The 17,192-nt window shown below is 38.7% G+C and overlaps 1 protein-coding gene across 4 annotated transcripts in view; it reads right to left on the bottom strand.

The window, feature by feature from the left end:
• DENND1B (DENN domain containing 1B) overlaps positions 1 to 17,192 on the bottom strand; it is a 199,339-nt gene that overhangs the window by 103,590 nt on the left and 78,557 nt on the right. For all 4 annotated transcript variants that reach the window (XM_080406489.1, XM_080406490.1, XM_080406487.1 and 1 more), the window contains exon 4: positions 2,225 to 2,274. In XM_080406489.1, the coding sequence (XP_080262615.1) occupies positions 2,225 to 2,274 (50 nt within the window). The remainder of the gene's footprint in view (positions 1 to 2,224; positions 2,275 to 17,192) is intronic.

Raw genomic sequence — 17,192 nt, forward strand, 5'->3', positions numbered from 1 at the left:
CGTACAGTCTATTACGAATCTGTACACAAGAAAAAAATATTACTATTTTTTTCCCCCACCAGACAAGTGAAAAGCACATTTATGGCTAGATGAAAACTAAAATTCTTGTCACATTTCAAATGTCCATTGGAAAAAAGCCATATAAAAAGGAGCTATAGCACTGTTTTTCCTCAATTTTTTATAAGTCCAAATTTCAAAATAAAAAGTAAAACTGAGAAAGCAGAAGACCACTAGTTTTCTCAAAAAAAAAAAAAAAAAAAAAAAAAAAGTAGTAATGTATGTCTACATTACAGAAAATGCTTGAACGGAATAGTGAACGGTAAAAACACCACACAGCCAGCAAGTTGTTCATACAAACAGCTCGCCAGTCGCCTGCTTTCTTTAATGAGCTTCCAGTATTTCTGTCCTTTTCCCCCACAATAGCTCTGCCCCTCCCCCTCGTCCATGCTCTTTCATACTCTCATGATCCCGCACTGCCTTTGGTTCTCCCACAAACCTCCTAAAACTCAGCTCCCAGCTGCGCTAGAAGCCACAAGCGCGGTGGCCGGTTGTGGAGATCTCACAGCACTGCCCGAGCAGGCAGCAGGCCAGGCCAAACACAGCCGGCTTGTTCCCCTCCCCAGTATATTTCAGCTTCCAAGGACCGCTCCTCCTTCTGTTCAACTGCCAATTTTTATGAAATTTTTAGAAATCCTGCACCTTTGAGAGCACTGCTTTACAGTCGAGTATGAGGCCAAGAGTCAAAAAGTGTGTCTCCGGAGGGAGCATGGGCGGGTATTAACAGACAAACAGTAAACATTACATAACTTTGTCTTTTTTTCTTTTTTCTTTTCCTTCCCTCAGATACTCAGCTAAAAAACATAGCTAGCTATGCTATAAATTTATGTTTTCCCAACACCGTACTGATTAAGCTTATCCATCTCATATGAGCAACTGTCTTCTGAATGGTTCAACAGAAATAGTTAATGCAAGACGAGTTATCTGAAGATAATTATTTGCTGCCACTGATTATCTTCTTGCCACTGGATGGCAGCAACAGAACCTCACCTTTTTCTGTTATCCTCAAATTTTATTTCCATTATTCATCTTCATTACCAATTTTAAACAGAATTCTGTACATATCTTAAGCACATTAAAGACTTTAATGCTTTAAAGCCAACGCTGACAACTGTATTAGTTAAGTCATTAAAACAGCTTAAAGGACAGTGAGCTTAACCAGTTCAAAACCCAAACAACTTAATTAAATTCAACTATAAAAGACTAAATGAATGTAGTTTATTTCAGGGAAGTTATGTTTATGAAGATCTTTATTTTGCCAGTGTGTTTTTCCTGCAAAGCCTCTCTTCTTTCCTCTACACACAAACCATCTTTTAGTCCACTGAGAGCAGCTCCTTGCATCTGATAGATGCTCCTCATCTTTGAGACTCCATCTACAACTGACGCCTATGTTGTTCTGAATCCAGCTCAGCCTGCATGCTACCTGGGTGTATCTTTCATGAATTAGGCAAATTAAACTTCTAATTCAATCTTTGCTGATTAGTACAGTATGAGTTTTCCAAAAGGAGCATAATTTATTAAATTAATTGCCATAAATCATTTTGACAAGCTTAAATAAATATTTTAATTATAAAAATGTTTTATATGAACAATTTATATGACTGGCAGCATTACATGGAAGCAACACCACCAGAAAGGTAAGAGCTAATTAATTATAAATAATGGTCCCGATTTTTCTCTGAGAAAAATCAATTGCATATTCAGTTACTTCCACGCAATTAAAGTCTTCATTTCTTTGAACTCAAACAACATGTTTTTCAGTACTGCTGGGTGAGTTTTTACATCCTGGTGCAACATAAGTTTTCCGTTTGTTTTTTTGCTTGGTTGTTTTTTTACGATGCTTGCCATTTGAAGGAAACTGTTATTTCCTTATATTTACACAGATGATGCTTAAAGTTATAATGGACAAAAACTGGGAGCTGGAATGTAGCTCCACCTTGGAAAAGATATCCCTATATCTCTGTAAATGTTGCATCTTACTGTGGTACTTTCCTACTAGTGATTTCATAGTTCCTTTAGAAACAAAGGATGTGGTGTTCTTCTCATCTGCAGGTGCAAGTTTAGGAAGTGCAGTATGTTTTCCTTTTCTTTGTATCTTCCCTTTCACAGAAAATGATATTTAGCCTAACTGCAATATTTTTAAATACACAATAACTGTACCACATACCTTTCAATGTCAAAAGGAAAGCAGAACTTCGGAACGCTGTTCAGCACTTCCTGTAAATACAAGTCAAAGAAATAAAGTTAGGATTTTTTTAAAAGGATTTTGAAAGGCTTTCAGGGCAGTTGTTAACAACTACCATACAGCTTGCTTTTAAAAAATATCTAAAAATACTCATAACAAATAATAAGTTGAAGGAATATATGATTGCAGAAGATACAGCACACGTTCCTGGACTGAAATAATTGATTATTAAAAAGGAATTAAGTTTGTGCTTTGGCAGATTGCAAAGACAATGCCATAGAAGCCCCAGGAGGCAAAGGCCTGGCCTGAAGGGTATTAACACCCTTCACATCCCCGCTGGGATTCCCTTCAACAAGGCCATATGGATTTTACAAGAAGCACCACACCATATGGGTAAGCCACGTCTGCTGCTACTTGTACCACAGACTAGCCACAGGGACTTCTGACAGATCCTGGCTCAAAAATACAAATGTTGTTTCAATTAAAATGCAGGCAGAGAAAAGGGAATGAAGTTGGCAGCAGAATGAATTACAGAGAGGTATAACAACTCTATACATGTTCCATAGTCAAATGCTGAAAATTATGGAAATCGTCTGCTGGTCCAAAGGAGAAATTTATATGATTAACCCTTCGGGTTTCACAAGCAAGACTTGCTATTAATAAAGGGAAGGGGGTGGGGGGAATCCACCAGATCTACATTCATACCATAATATGAAAGGATAATGTCACTCTTTTTTGCAGAATTTTATTTAAGAAGCTGTTCAGTGGCAAATTAAATGTGTTAATTAAAATATAAAAATGCTCTCAAACAAGTCAACATTTTTCTTTCAAAAAAATAAAAGTTAATTACCAGATCAGTTAGCAGCAAATATTAAACAATGACTTTACAAGATCCCAGAAAAACAACTTTTATTTCCTTGCTCCCAAATGGGAAAACGAACCCTCCCTGAAATGCTCAAGCTACGAAGAGGCAGTCAACGTCAACATCGTTGGCCAAAGCTACAGGATTCCCTTTTTGTAGCAGACCAACAGACATCTCATACTGCTGAACGCACCAGTCATCCGCAAGGTGTGCGCTTTCAGAAAAATGCACATTAACTGCAAATTTCCAGAGCTGCACATGGGGGTTTAGGAACTTGACCTAAGATGTTAGCACTCTCCAGCCTGAATTCTGTTTATTGCATGTTGAACAGTCAACTCCCATTAGGCGAAATTATGTATTTAAATTCCTACACACCACAATGATTATTTACTTCAAACATTTGTCTGGCTCAGCGGATAGCGTAAAACATGAAGAACCCATGCAAGCTAATCAGCAAGGGGATGAACAGTCCAGGAAAAAGATGCCTCTGAGTACTGGATGCATATATTAGTTGCAACGTTTTAAAGGTATATGATGTGCCCCAGTAAACCATCATGCAGGAGAAAATGGAAAAGTCAATTTTTCCAGAATTTCTAAGTCATACAAGAGAGTTCAAGAAATCTTTTGAACTTTCACTTTGTCAGCACAGATAAAGAAGGGTATGAAAGTCACATGTTGTGTTTTGGGAAAAGTTATTAACTTAATTATGAATAGCAGTACATATAACATTCTCTAAGAGAAACTGCACAAGCGCCACCCGGCCTGCTGTGAGTGGCCACTGCAGAACAGTGAGGAGCAAAATGCAAACAGGGCAGGTAAACATTTGAATTTCTGTAGGCAGGAAACAAGCATACACGGTGCTGGGAGCAGTAATAACAAACTCTTAACAAAAGCAAGCAAGCAGAACAGGCTAATCAAAACTTTTAACTCGGAAATTTCCTAAACACTTCCAAACAGTCCCTTCACTTCAGGCTCATAAAGCTTGTTTTTTCCTCTTCCAAAGAAAGTATTCTATACTCTACTTAAATTCTCTTTCCAAATCTGCACCTATCTTCACGCTGTAAGAAGTCATTTTCTCCTCGCTACCAAGGATTTTAATTGCTGCCTGGCAAGCTTAGCACCAACTCAGAATTTGGTATGGAAATGTATTCATTTATGTTCCCCATTGTATTCTCTCAGAATAAATTATCACACAAGAAAAGGAAAACAAAAACAAAATGAAAAAACCAAAGGTATTAGCTCAATATTTTGACTAAATAACCTGAAAATTATGGGTCTGTTTTGCAGCATTTTCCAGGCTGAACGGCAGGACAGCGTCCCCCAGACCCACCCCGTCCCCCCCAGCCAGCACACGTGCACGTAACTTCTGCAGAGCAGCCTCGCTCGCTTCCCAACTGGCAGGAGCATCCCTCAGGGGACAAGTCTTTAAACCTCCGCACTCTTTAAAATTCAACCAGCCAGCAGGTCTATAGACTGGTGTATAAACAGTATAGACAAAAAAAAAAAAAATCCTCTCTCAGCTTATGTCAGTGACAAAGCAGCTCAGCAGTTGACTGCTGCTCCCCTGACAGCATAAGCTGGGTTTACACAGATCAATAGATGGAAGTCCTACCTAGCTTCCAGGGCTCAGTTTTCTCCCTTAATTACAGGTACTATTCAGATTTTTTAAATGGAGGAAAATAATACGCCCTCAGGATGCTCCTAGACAAATTTCAAATGCAAATGACATTATATGCACATTCACAGTCACTATTCATGTACAACTGCAGTTGATACTTTTAGTAACCTCTCTATGAATAAACTTTGAGCTCTGCCTCCTAATGGGTCATCATTTTCAAGGATCCGTAACTCCACCAGGACCTCTTCTCGAGGCAACAAACACACTCTCAGAAAAAGAGTAACTTATTTAGTGTAATTTATTTTGTACCTTCATAAAAGCATGCCTTTATTTGTGAAGACAAAAGCTTGTACAAGTCTTCAGAAAGCAAAATATCCTTAATTTGCATGTCCCATGATTATTTCCTCCTCCGGTTCTCACACTATTAGTGCTTTCAGAAACGGTCACTGTATCATAAAGGCAAGAAATTGCATACAGGGGTAACACTGTAACAATATTGTAAAAAAACCCAAGTAAATGTTTACCTATTTGCTTTCAAACACCAAATAAACATCTACAGTTGCATACACAATTGAGTTTAATTGCTAAGTTATCCTCTATCTCACTCCTTACACAAGCTCCAAGAGAAAGAAGAAAATCATAAAATTAGTGTCATGTGAACCACATCAGCTGCTTCCCTCACAAAAAGCTTAAACAAAAATGGAAACAGTATTTAAGGAAATATTTCCTTTATGCCTATAGCACAGCAGCAAAAACTTGCATTCTCACAGGCTCATGGTCCAGCAGTTTTATTAATTCCCTTTCATCAATTGCAGTGCACAACTCCAGCCTGGCCTGGTCATGCTCACTGGCTCTATATTGAGATGATATAACAGAAGCTAAAAAGAATTATTTAGTGTTCCTTGCTTATTTTGATACCCGTACAGCTAATTCTATGTATCATCATTTTATAAAGCAACGTAAAAGCTGTTAGAAGATGCTTCTGAACTCACCACACCAGCTTTCTGGAGAAAAGCTCCTGATAACTCACAGTCTTGTTCTGAACTGAAATTACTCGTTAGTCATTTTGGTTAGATATAAGATCGATACCATATACTTTACTAACTAGAAAAGATAGGATTTATATATATAAATATAATATCACAGTGTAGTTGATACAAGCATATGAAACCTTCATAGCTGTTTAGTATACATTGCAGAGCACGGTGATTTGGGAGGGTACTTGTTTCTTTTTCCACTCGATCAAGACACAATGTGATCTCACTACAGCCAGAAGGTGGTAGGGGAGCTGCTTCTATGAGAAAATTGCACCAGATTTGATATGTATAACATAATCAGCTTATTAATGTATCTCTACACAGGCATGAGTGTGGTTTTTTACTTTATCTTCTGCATTTCTACCAGTTACATTTTTCTATGGAGACGAGGGCTGATGACTTGATGAACCAACAAAAATTAAATATTTCAGTAGTATAACATTAAATGATGAAGTTAAGTATTGAAGCATAACCTGATTAATTTCTGAGGTTAGAAGAATGTGGAAACTATTCAGCCCAGCATTTTTATTTTCTTACTATAACATATTCTGCATTTTGTATCTAGGTGAGGAGGGAAAAGAACCTGACTAAGTGCATTCCTGTGAAATGATTAAAAATCTTCCCCAATAGGAATACTGTAAGGTACCCAGAACGTTGAACCACTTCTTAAAGAGTGTTTAGACACCATTTTTTAAGAGAGCCTTGTTACCTTCCAGCTGTTTCTGTGTTTATCTGCAGTGTAAGGCTGCTCCTCAACCAAGCAGGTGGGTTCTCCCCCAGGTCCACGCTACACATACAAAGACATCTCTGGAGATGGAAGGGTTCAGCCTTACACCGAGACGCAGTTACACTGTGTCCGTTCCAGAGACACATCAGGACACCCAGGGAAGAAATGGCTTAAGTAAAAGAGATAGTAACCAAGATCATTTGAATTATTTCATTACATAATCCAGACCAGGTTACCAAAATCATAATATAAAAATATAAACCAGCGCTCAAATAGCTATCGATCTATCTTTCCTCATCTCTTTATGCTGTTTCGAGGCAGAGATCAGCCAAAGAAACATCAATTATAGGAGCACAAATAAATGGTCACCCACTTATTTACAAAACACTTCCCTCCTCCCATTATCCTTACTTCTTCAACTGTTTTCTTTCTCAGTAACAATCTTTTTCTAGCTTTTGTTTTCTCTTATTTGTCTATTTTATTTTTGTGAAGTCCTTTTCTCCCACCCCTCTTACTGAAAGGGGACATTCTCTTTTTTTGTCAGTCTTATCTTTGTCATACCTACTTTATTAAGCAGTCTCCTTTTTTTTCCCCTTGTTGACAAAAGCTACTTGCTGTTCTATTTCAGTATTTCATCTAACTGTCCTGCAAAACTCTTATTTTCTTCCTGCTAGAACTTCCTCTCCCTACTAACCTCTCCAGAAATGTGTTCTCTTGAAACACCTGACTGCAAGGGCTCTCTTGTGGTTCTTCTTAATAGTTTTCCCTACTCAAATCTCCATCTCCAACTCCAACGTCTTCTCTTCGCTCTTAACCCAACTTGCTCTCTCTTCTTTTCTCGGAGGGGACTCTGTTTCACCATACCTCACCACAGTTTTCAGTCACCCTGTACCAGTCCAAACACACAAACGAGATCTACTTGAGATTGAAGCCTACCACGACAGGTACTTCTGACTCAAACCAGTGACTTCAGTGGGAATATTTAAATGCTTAAAGTTAAGCACAAATTTAGGTTCATTCTTAAATCAAAGCCAGGCTGTTTAGCATCTTGCAGCATTGAGCCCTTCATCATTACAGTTTATCAAAGGTGAAATTCTAATGCTGCCACATAAAACAGCCGATGAAAAGGCAAGCTCTGTCCTCACCACTGACTCTTCCTTCTCCTCCCTCTGAAGCTGCGCACACTCATGGCAGGGACCCATGTGAAGCCAGCAGCAGCAGTTATATTTCAAAGACTTAGCTCTTACCTCTGCTAAAAATCTAATCATGAAATTGTAGCTACAATAAAGGCAGGCCCAAATGGTTTGAACAACAAAAAAATTTAATCTTGGATTATATTCATGGAAATTCAAAGGTCTAAAGTACGGAAGTCATTATCAGGCCTCTGTAACTATTTTTAACCTCTAAGTGCCTCTCCAAAGTGCATCATTCAGTGATTATCTAGTAGTTCTGTATGGTACCAAAAAGAAAAAAAAATTACCACCTGCTTTCTGAACATTTAAAGCAAAGAATACAGAAATCGAATGCAAATGGCTTAGGGTAGAGATGCAAAACTTTTTAAAAATAAATAAAGATGTACCTTAAAGCTACAGAACTTCAGTGTTGAAAGAATAAACCACTAAATCAGCTTTTTATTTTACTTTTTTTAAAGCCAGAAATGTCAGGTTTTAAATATTTTAGCTATCATTTCCGTATTTGTCAATTAAAATGTACATACGATTTAGAATTTTCAGGAGTTCAAAGTCACTTGTGAAGAAGAGACTGGACATCAGAAGTGTACAACTACGTGACTCTAACAAGCTCTCTGCAACACAAGCAACGCTATTCTCCAACCTTTATGAATCATTTGAAATATAAAACTTTTCCAGACTTACCAGTGAGATCCACTTTGTACATGGAAAGAAATACAATCAGTAGTTACCTTTTTGCATTTTCACCTTTGGATATTTCAGATTTTCCTCTAGATCAAATTATGAAGAATTCTCTGAAGTTGTTTCAGAGAAATATTAATACATAATAGCAATTATTAATTGGCTTGCTAGTCACATTTATGGAGTAGACCCACGAAAGTCATGTGCACACCGCACCATTTCATTTGCGGCACAGGATGAATGCAGCCATGACATGAAATAGTGGGCTAACAAAATGTGACACCAGAGTTTCAGTGCTGTGTGGGTGGCAAACCGCAGGCCCACAGATGTGCCCCCTAACCTCTACCTGTTGCAATACTTCTCTTCCCACAAGAGAAAAAAGATCTGTGCCATCACAGCTCCCTCAGGATAGACCTGCTCTTGTCACCTCAGAATTCTCAGGATCAGTTTCAGATAGCGCTGTGTTTCCTGACACCTGATTCTATCCCGATACAGCTGACACATACAAGTTCCTGACAAACACACGAAGGGGAAGGTAATTCTGGAACACCCAGCAGAATCTGTCACTAGTGGATTCAAGAAAGATGAAAACTCCACTGTGCTGAGCTGTGCGTACATTCCTACAATAACAGATTCTTTTGACCCACAGAACACAAATTCCACTCCACTGCTGAGAACAACTGTTGCTCCTCATTTAGTCGGCTCCCAGGTAAAGTACAGCTGGAGAGGCCCTACAGCCTGGGACTTTCAGAATCATAACACCTAAACACCAAGCTTTTTAGAGGAAGATCTGCTCTCTAAGAAGTGTCATGGTTTCATAATTTTAAAGCTTATTCAGAAATGCGTTCATTGTCTAAAATGAAGAGCTCAATAGCTGCAAATGAGGAGGAGATTGCTTACAAATTCAGAGATTTTTATAAGATGTTGGAGTCTCTATTTGTCTTATTGTTCCTAAATTTCATCATGTAACCAGTTAAAAATAAAGCATATTTCAGCCATAGCTGTTTCCAGCATAACACACAGGGACCCAAAGTTCACTTTAAAATAACAAGCTCAGTTACAAATAGCAGAACAGTTAAAACAACGTGAAGTTCAGCACAGCTTAATTTACCTGCTTTAAAAAACCCTCACCTTTCCTGGAACTCATAATAAAAAATAAAAATTGACAACGCTCTTCTCCCCAGAGAAAGCTTCCATTAGAATAAGTGTAGATTGAAATGTTACTATCTATCCCTATTACTGGCAAGGCAAACAAAAATAAGATAAGTAAAACTTTGCCATACTGCTCTAGAAAACATGTAACATTTGTATCCCACGCACCAATAAGTAGTTTCCCCTTACTTCCCGGACTGGTGTCAGGGAGACCGTTATACCCCAGGCAGCGTGGGAGAGCTGGGAAAAACAGGAAAATGCTCTTCCGTCTCCACTCTTAATATTACTATGTGGGCAATATTTAACTTTTAAGGCAGTATTTATTGCCTTTAAGAAAGTTCATGATATTTTGTACAAAAAAGACACCAGTGTATGACACGAATTTCTATCATCACGCAGGAGGGAAAATGTTACTTTTTATTAATACACACTTTCAATGACAGCAACTCTTAACGTTATCTAGAAGCTCAAGAGAAATTGCCTTAAACTAGGGGTAAGGTAGACATCACTTTCAAAATCCAAATACGTAAACCTTTGAAGGCCAGGTCAAAACCCATGTGTCACCCTGCACAGCTGAGGGCAGGCACACTCACTTCATTCAAGACGTCTTAAGATTTCCCACTGCTTACACCACCAGTTAAGGTGCATCCTTGGCAGCAACACTGAGAATCTCCTGCATGTTCTGTTTGGATGCTGTTTCTCCAGTAGTAAAAAAAAAAAATAACCACACAAAAAAAAACCACAACCACACACATATTAAAACCAGTTTTTATTTATTTGTTTTACCTGTTAAGTTTTTTCACTCCACCTTGGAATACCTCTGATAGCTCAGAACAGAAATGAGCCTATTTGCAACATACCCAAGTCCACCTGTTCAACAGACTGCTTTAAAGTGCCGTTTGCGAGTCCGGAAACGCCTGCAGAACAGTATCAAGAAATATCTCTAGTAGACCATAGTTGACACTCAAGTCAAAAGGCTCCCATTTGCAAGATTTACTTCCCAATCACCAAGGAAAGAAATTTTTAAAAGGAAAATTAAGTATTTTATTTCCATAAAAATCAAATGTACTGAAAAAGTCATAAAATGTCAAGCATGCAAATTCTACTCTTGATGACACTTGATGTATTTCAGATTCAACTCCAAGCATAATATTTTTCATATTCCAAATACTTCCTCCTCCATAAATCCTAGCGTTTCACCAGAGACTTCAAACTATGCATAGTACTAACTATAAAAGAGAGAAACAAAAAAAAAGAGCAACTGGGATTTTGATGGAAGTAACCAAAGCAGAAGACCCACAACATGCAGACAACATCAGACAACCAGAATGAAAGGTCAGAGGCAAAAAAAGAAGAAGATCATTTTTGAGGCAAAAGGGAGAAACCAGCTAAATGGATTTACTTTATAAATTAGATAATGGTTTCTACCTGCACATGGCACCATGTTATCTTTTCAATACTGGTGATCAGAGGTTGCCAGGCTTTTGGATATACAACCAGCAAACAGTTCTGACAACTATTGCAGTTCTTTCAAGTCTACTCTTAGCATCATCAGTAAAAAGTCTGGATTTTTCCAAAAACGTTTTCCAGGCTGACAGGTTAAAAAGGGAGGAAAAACAAAAGAAAAAAAAAAAAAAAAAAAGCCTCACCTTATTTGAAATAGCACTTTACATTTTCCAACTCCCTCAGTTTTCTACCCATTATGCTTTCACCCAGGCATATTTCAGAAGCAGAAGCTAGCAAACATTATGCCTACTGCAGTCAAACTGGGTACAGCAGCCTGAGCGTGACAGAATTGCTCCTTTTTCTGAACTAAGTCCTGAGTATAAATAAGAAGTACTGCACTGGTTACCTAAAAGACATGTCCTGAAACAGAGACTGTCTGTAAACAGCAGGATGTCGTTCCTTGCCTAGAAAGCTTCTACTGAACAATTGGTTTGCCCAGTAAATACCCAGTATACCCAGTACTGATGTACACAGAAAGGTCAGCCCCAGCTCTGCAGATCACTTATATGCAAAAACTGGCCTGCTGAAGCGGGGGAGCGCAACTGTTGTTAAGGTGCCAGGTGATGCTCTTCCAGAATCAGAACTTTCCACTGATTTTTTTTTTTTTTTTAATAAAATGACTGTACAGCATATGCCATGATGAAATCCTGATTTTTCTGGCAACTCAGAAATTAGAAGTAGTTAATGAATGAAGTATCGCATAAGTTAATTAACAACTTGGGTGCCATGCCAAGAGTAAATATCTGTAGTAGATGGAGAGTGACTTATGTAGACAAATAAGGTGAGACAGTCCAAAAGCTAAACCCTTGACTGGCTCGTCCACCTTTACACATGTAGCCCTACGCGGAAGCGCGCCAGCTCGCGCGGCTGCATCAGCAGTAGGGGAAGTACATTATGTTGTACAGGGTAGTGAAACCCATTACATGTGTGGGCTGAGTTTCTTGAGCTAGAAGGATCTATAACGAAAAGAAAAGGAACTGAGAAAGGAAATCAGCTTCTAAGGAACCTGCTAGGATTATCGTTTCATAATTACAATTATTTTTACATTACAATGTTATTTTTATACAAGAAACTCTTATTTCTTGTTTTACAGGCAGCATAGGTCAAATTCTAAGCCTGACCATAATACAGCTCAACAGGAATCACTTGCAGTAATAGTTTTTCAATACTAAACTCGGACTTTATCAACAGTGTTGAAAAATGGAAGAGAGATGAAAGAACTCCACGACCAAAGAAGGGCAGGGAAGAAACAAACAAGCATAACTGTAAAGCCCTAATATAATCCTTGTGTTTCCAGATGCAGACAGATGACCAGACAGATGACCACCACACACACACACAAAGAAAATACACAATGGACATATGATTAGATATATTTTTTCCCAAGGAGATAGACAATGTACATTCACTTCACCTATGGCTGCTCCTGCCCAGCCCTCTGGCTCCCTGCTATGGCACCATTGCTGGAGATGACTTTGAAACAATTTCAGGTTGGCGTTTCTGCATGGAAGCATCCATCAGCCACTTCAGCACAAAGCCAGCCAGCTTCGTTTAGACCTCCAATAAAGCATAAGCCAACTCTGAAGAGCTAAGAGGAGGGGATGGCAGCTTCCACCAGCGAGCCAGGCAGCACAAGTGGTAACAGCCAGGAAGATTTTCAGCTGCTTTACTTTGATCCAGAAAAATGAAACTGCCCATGCCCAGGGAAGACACTCACAAATGTAACCCGAGTATTCACCGCACTTACTGAAAATCAATAAAAATCCTGTTCCTAGAGCAGGATTTCTCTCTAAAGTGAAAGAGGTCTTCCCTCTTCCCAACTTTAGTCTAAAACTCAAGAAATGATGCACCAAGTCTGCACTGGCCCAGCACGTCTTCTCTAATAGTGGCTACTAACACCTAGTGAAGGACAAGGGACAGAGAGAAGCATGCACTGTAACCTCCGGCAGGTTACTTCTCAGATGTGGACCTTTTGTTACTGATGGTACTTTTATTAATGACTGCAGACAGAAACTGACACACAAAACACAGAAACTCAACACCTCTGCTTAGGGAAGAAGCAAACAGTCTACCAGCCAAGTAGTTCACAATGCCTTGAAAACTTATACAGAAGTAATGAATACCAGTAATGTATTTCCCTTCCTGATCACCTGCCTGGAGCTGCTTCACTTTCACTTACTCCTCATCCAAGACTCCAAACCATGTAGTCTGGACCCCTGCAGCTGCAGACCACTAACCACCCCTGCCTTGCTCTTGCTGCTGGCAAAGTCCTCTGCTGCTCCACTTCCTCATCTCGGTCCCATCAAGCCTCATTCTTTGGCACCAGATTGCCCTGGGGTTCCAATCATCATAATTGAACTATGGCATTTGATCTGAGACCATTTCCTAACATAAGTAAAAGGAAGTTATTTTATTTAACAAAATACAAACAAGTTATTTGAAGTGGCACTTCAAATACCTGTAGCAGTAACAGTGAACCTCAGATACTCTCCCAGTTCTGCAGAAAACTATCATCAGGAAAGGCAGAGCAACAGCCAAGAACCAAACACAGCGTTCAGGAATACAAGTTCAGGAACCAAATACAGGCTTCAGGAACCACACAGTACCAAACATAAAAAGAGCTGAGCCAATTAGGATAGTCCTCAAAAAAACCAGCAGTAAGCTTGAGAGAACAGCAACGCTGAAAGTAGAAGAGGCAACATACTGAAGACTAAAGTGGATGGAGGGTGCTAAGCAAGTAGGTGAGGAAGTATATTGTAGCATGGAATAAGGAATTAAGTGACACGACTGGAATATTCTGAGGGCAGTCGAGGGCAGTCAACACCACCACACATGACAATTTGGCAGTCTTTCTGGAAGACATTCCAAATGATTGTCATCACCATTTCAGCCATCAGTTAATTTCTTCTTTGTTTTGGCACATCGCTGAAGGCTGTAGGAAAAGCCAAATCACTAACAGATATTTTTGATAGGCTGATACAGAATATCTGAAGGACAGTCAAATATAAATACTGTACTTATTTGAGCAAACAGAGAAAAGAACATTTTACAAAATGTAGTCCCCCAATATCACGGCTGTATAATTAAAAAGAAATGGCTAACATATGCATACAGTCTATTAAAATGTACATAATTTATTTGACTCAAAACGAAAACATATCTAACAAGTAATTCCATTCATCTGGCCCTTTTTCACCCAGCCTTAAGATATACAAATGCATGCCTTTTCACCAGAACACAGCAGCTGGGAATGAAAAGGAAAGCATTCAAATGATCATTTTCACATCATATTCCATCGCCTTTTCACCAGCTTCTCCCCAGTCTTTCTTTGAGTCCCATTCTGTTACGAGAGAGCTGCTTTTTAGATCAATTCATATTTCCATAATCCACACTGCTGTTTCTCCCTCTCCTCCCCAGGGTGGACTAACCCCTGCATCCAGAACTATGGCTTACAACTGTCATTAAGACCTATAACAATAACAAGATAACAAAAGAGCTGGTAGAGATGAGGATAGCCAGTACCATATGCTGATCAAGTTCAACATTTTTAACTTAAAAGCTCTGTAAAACAAAACTGCCACAAGCCTGAAAACAAGCATGCCTGATATTGCCACCTGTCCTCAAAACTTCAAGAAAGTTCAATGTTTTCAGTAGCGGGCTTTTATGATTTTATAAATAAAAGTCTCAAAGATTTATTCTGTCTCTGTTAGGATGAATTAAAAAAACCCTGAGACTGCATCTTGGGATATTCACATCTTGAATGGTACAAGGGTCTTGTCGATCCTGGGTGTTCCCAGCATGTCTAGGTGGGCAGTTATTTCACAGAATGTTTATCAAGATCAGATAGATCTTTTCTGTTCATGCAGGGCAGTTGGTCACTACAAATACACCTCCGTGTTTTCCTGCCAATTCTCTATCAGCTGTGATTTGCATAGACAGCAATCACTGCTGCCTCACACACCCAGTATTCTTCAGTAAAAGCAATACGTATTTCAAACATGAATTGTCAGGAAATTACAACAAACTATCTTACCCTGACAAAGCTTACTTGCAATGCACAAAGTTGCCATCATCTCAGCTGGGTTAATTGTTTTCCTCAAAGTTACACAGAGATCAGAGTCCCAAAATATCCTTAAAACTAAACAATGGTGTGTAACATTCAGAAAAAAATACTTTTGAAAATTAGTAATCTCATTAGATTCCTCCCTTCTCATACCAATGTACCCAAATACTAATCAAACCTATTAATACACATGAAACAAAGTCCCAAAACCCTTTTCAAGATTTACTGACAAAAACAAAGCAAGCACCTACCTAGTTAGCATAAACATTTGAAACATGTATTTAACGCCTCATCAGTATAAAAGAACAAAGCCATCCAATGCAGAAAGCCAGTGAGATGCATCCCCTAACAGCACGCCTGCAGCCTTGAAAGAGTGTAAACAGTCTCGTACCTCCTGGGTTCCTGCCGCTCTCTTAGGAGTGCACAGAGGAACAAAAAACCATCACAACTGCCTTCCACACATTATTTTGACTCAGACAACAGATTTTAGCTTGCTTCTGGAGATATATATATTTATATTTTTTTTTTATAAAACTTGTACTATTATTTAAATCTTTTAAAAAAATAATATAATCTCTTTCATATTGGCCTCATTTATATAATTGCTGCCACAATCCATGCAATTAAATATTCCATCCTGCAAGAAACTGAGCACACTTTGACTCCAATCAGATATTCATTTAAGCCAGGCTTAACTTTTAATAGTTAATACATACATCGAAAGTGTACAATTACTGTTTTGACTGTACAGTAAGTGTATGCTGAGGGAAGGCTAGCATATTACATATTAGTACTTCAGAGGATTTATACCTTAAACAACTGATGTTTACATGCGCGCATGCATATCTATATATTTTATATATACAAATACTTTCACATGAATCCGATAGATTGACATGTATAATATCAGGCTTTAGTACTTAGGTCACTACAGGATAAGGAGTAAGGTTATTGCTCACATATGGTCACTTTTGCATAATGTGATACATTAAAAAATAGAACCCAGATGTTATAAAACATGAATTATAAAATACGAGATAATAACACAAAGGGTGTTACAGTAACTTTATAACAAATAGTAGAGATTCCTCACATGGGATGCCACATCCCTCACTGTTTACTCATCTGCAGGGTTTGGGAAAGTGACATGAAGAAGCAGGTTTGGTCTGCTTGCCTTAGAAAGCAGAGAGCGAGATAAGATCAGATGAAATCTGCAACACTACCAATGTTCTAATGCACAATCTCAATTCCTTCTCAACCCACATCTTCAGTCAACAACCCCTTGTCATACTTGATATGACTAAAGTGGCAAGATAATCTCCTGCCATATTAGCCATTTGTCTCATCCTTCTGGTGAGATGTTTTTCACCAGCAGAGAAGTGGCAGACAAAGAAAGAAATTATTATGTGATTAGAAAGGAGAAGAATAAGAGCTATTCAATGGATCCGTTTTTCTACACACTGGGACCTACTACAGATGGAAATCACTTTGGACCAATAAGCAGTCAGATTTAAAAGCAACTGAATTCTTACACAGCTAAAAATACCATCTAAAATAGTTGTAAGTACTAACTTTGTAAGAAATGTTAGACTTCACATGCTTCGAAGGTTAAGACAACACAGAAAGCAGCACTGCCCCTGGCTGAGCCACTGGCACCTGCTGGTGCTGTCAGCACTGTGCTCTCGCCCTTCCTTGTGCCAACACTACTCCTCTTCCCAGGAATGTTTCAACCCAATGAAGTTACTGGGAGCTTGAGTGTGTTTATTTCCAGAACAGCTACGAGGAGAGGCATACTGGAGGCATCCGGGCACATCTGACATCAACAGGGCTTTGCCACCGACTCCGCTGCCACGACAAGACAGCCGGAGTCAGCAGATCTCCGTTGTGCTGGGTGACATGAATTTTGGCAGAGACACACAACTACTTTTTCAACAGTTATGAAGTATTTCATTTTTGGAAACAAAGTTGTTTGTTTTATTTGGATTGCTTCTCTAAAGCACTTAAAGAATACTTCATTTTCTAAAACTACCAGATCTTTTTTCCAGCTACCATAGCATTAATATTTTCTTTTTACAGACTTCCATTTGCAAATGAGCTTGTAAGGCTGAACTTGA

The sequence above is a fragment of the Falco punctatus genome (assembly GCF_963210335.1).
Source record: "Falco punctatus genome assembly, chromosome: 11".
Taxonomy (NCBI): domain Eukaryota; kingdom Metazoa; phylum Chordata; class Aves; order Falconiformes; family Falconidae; genus Falco; species Falco punctatus.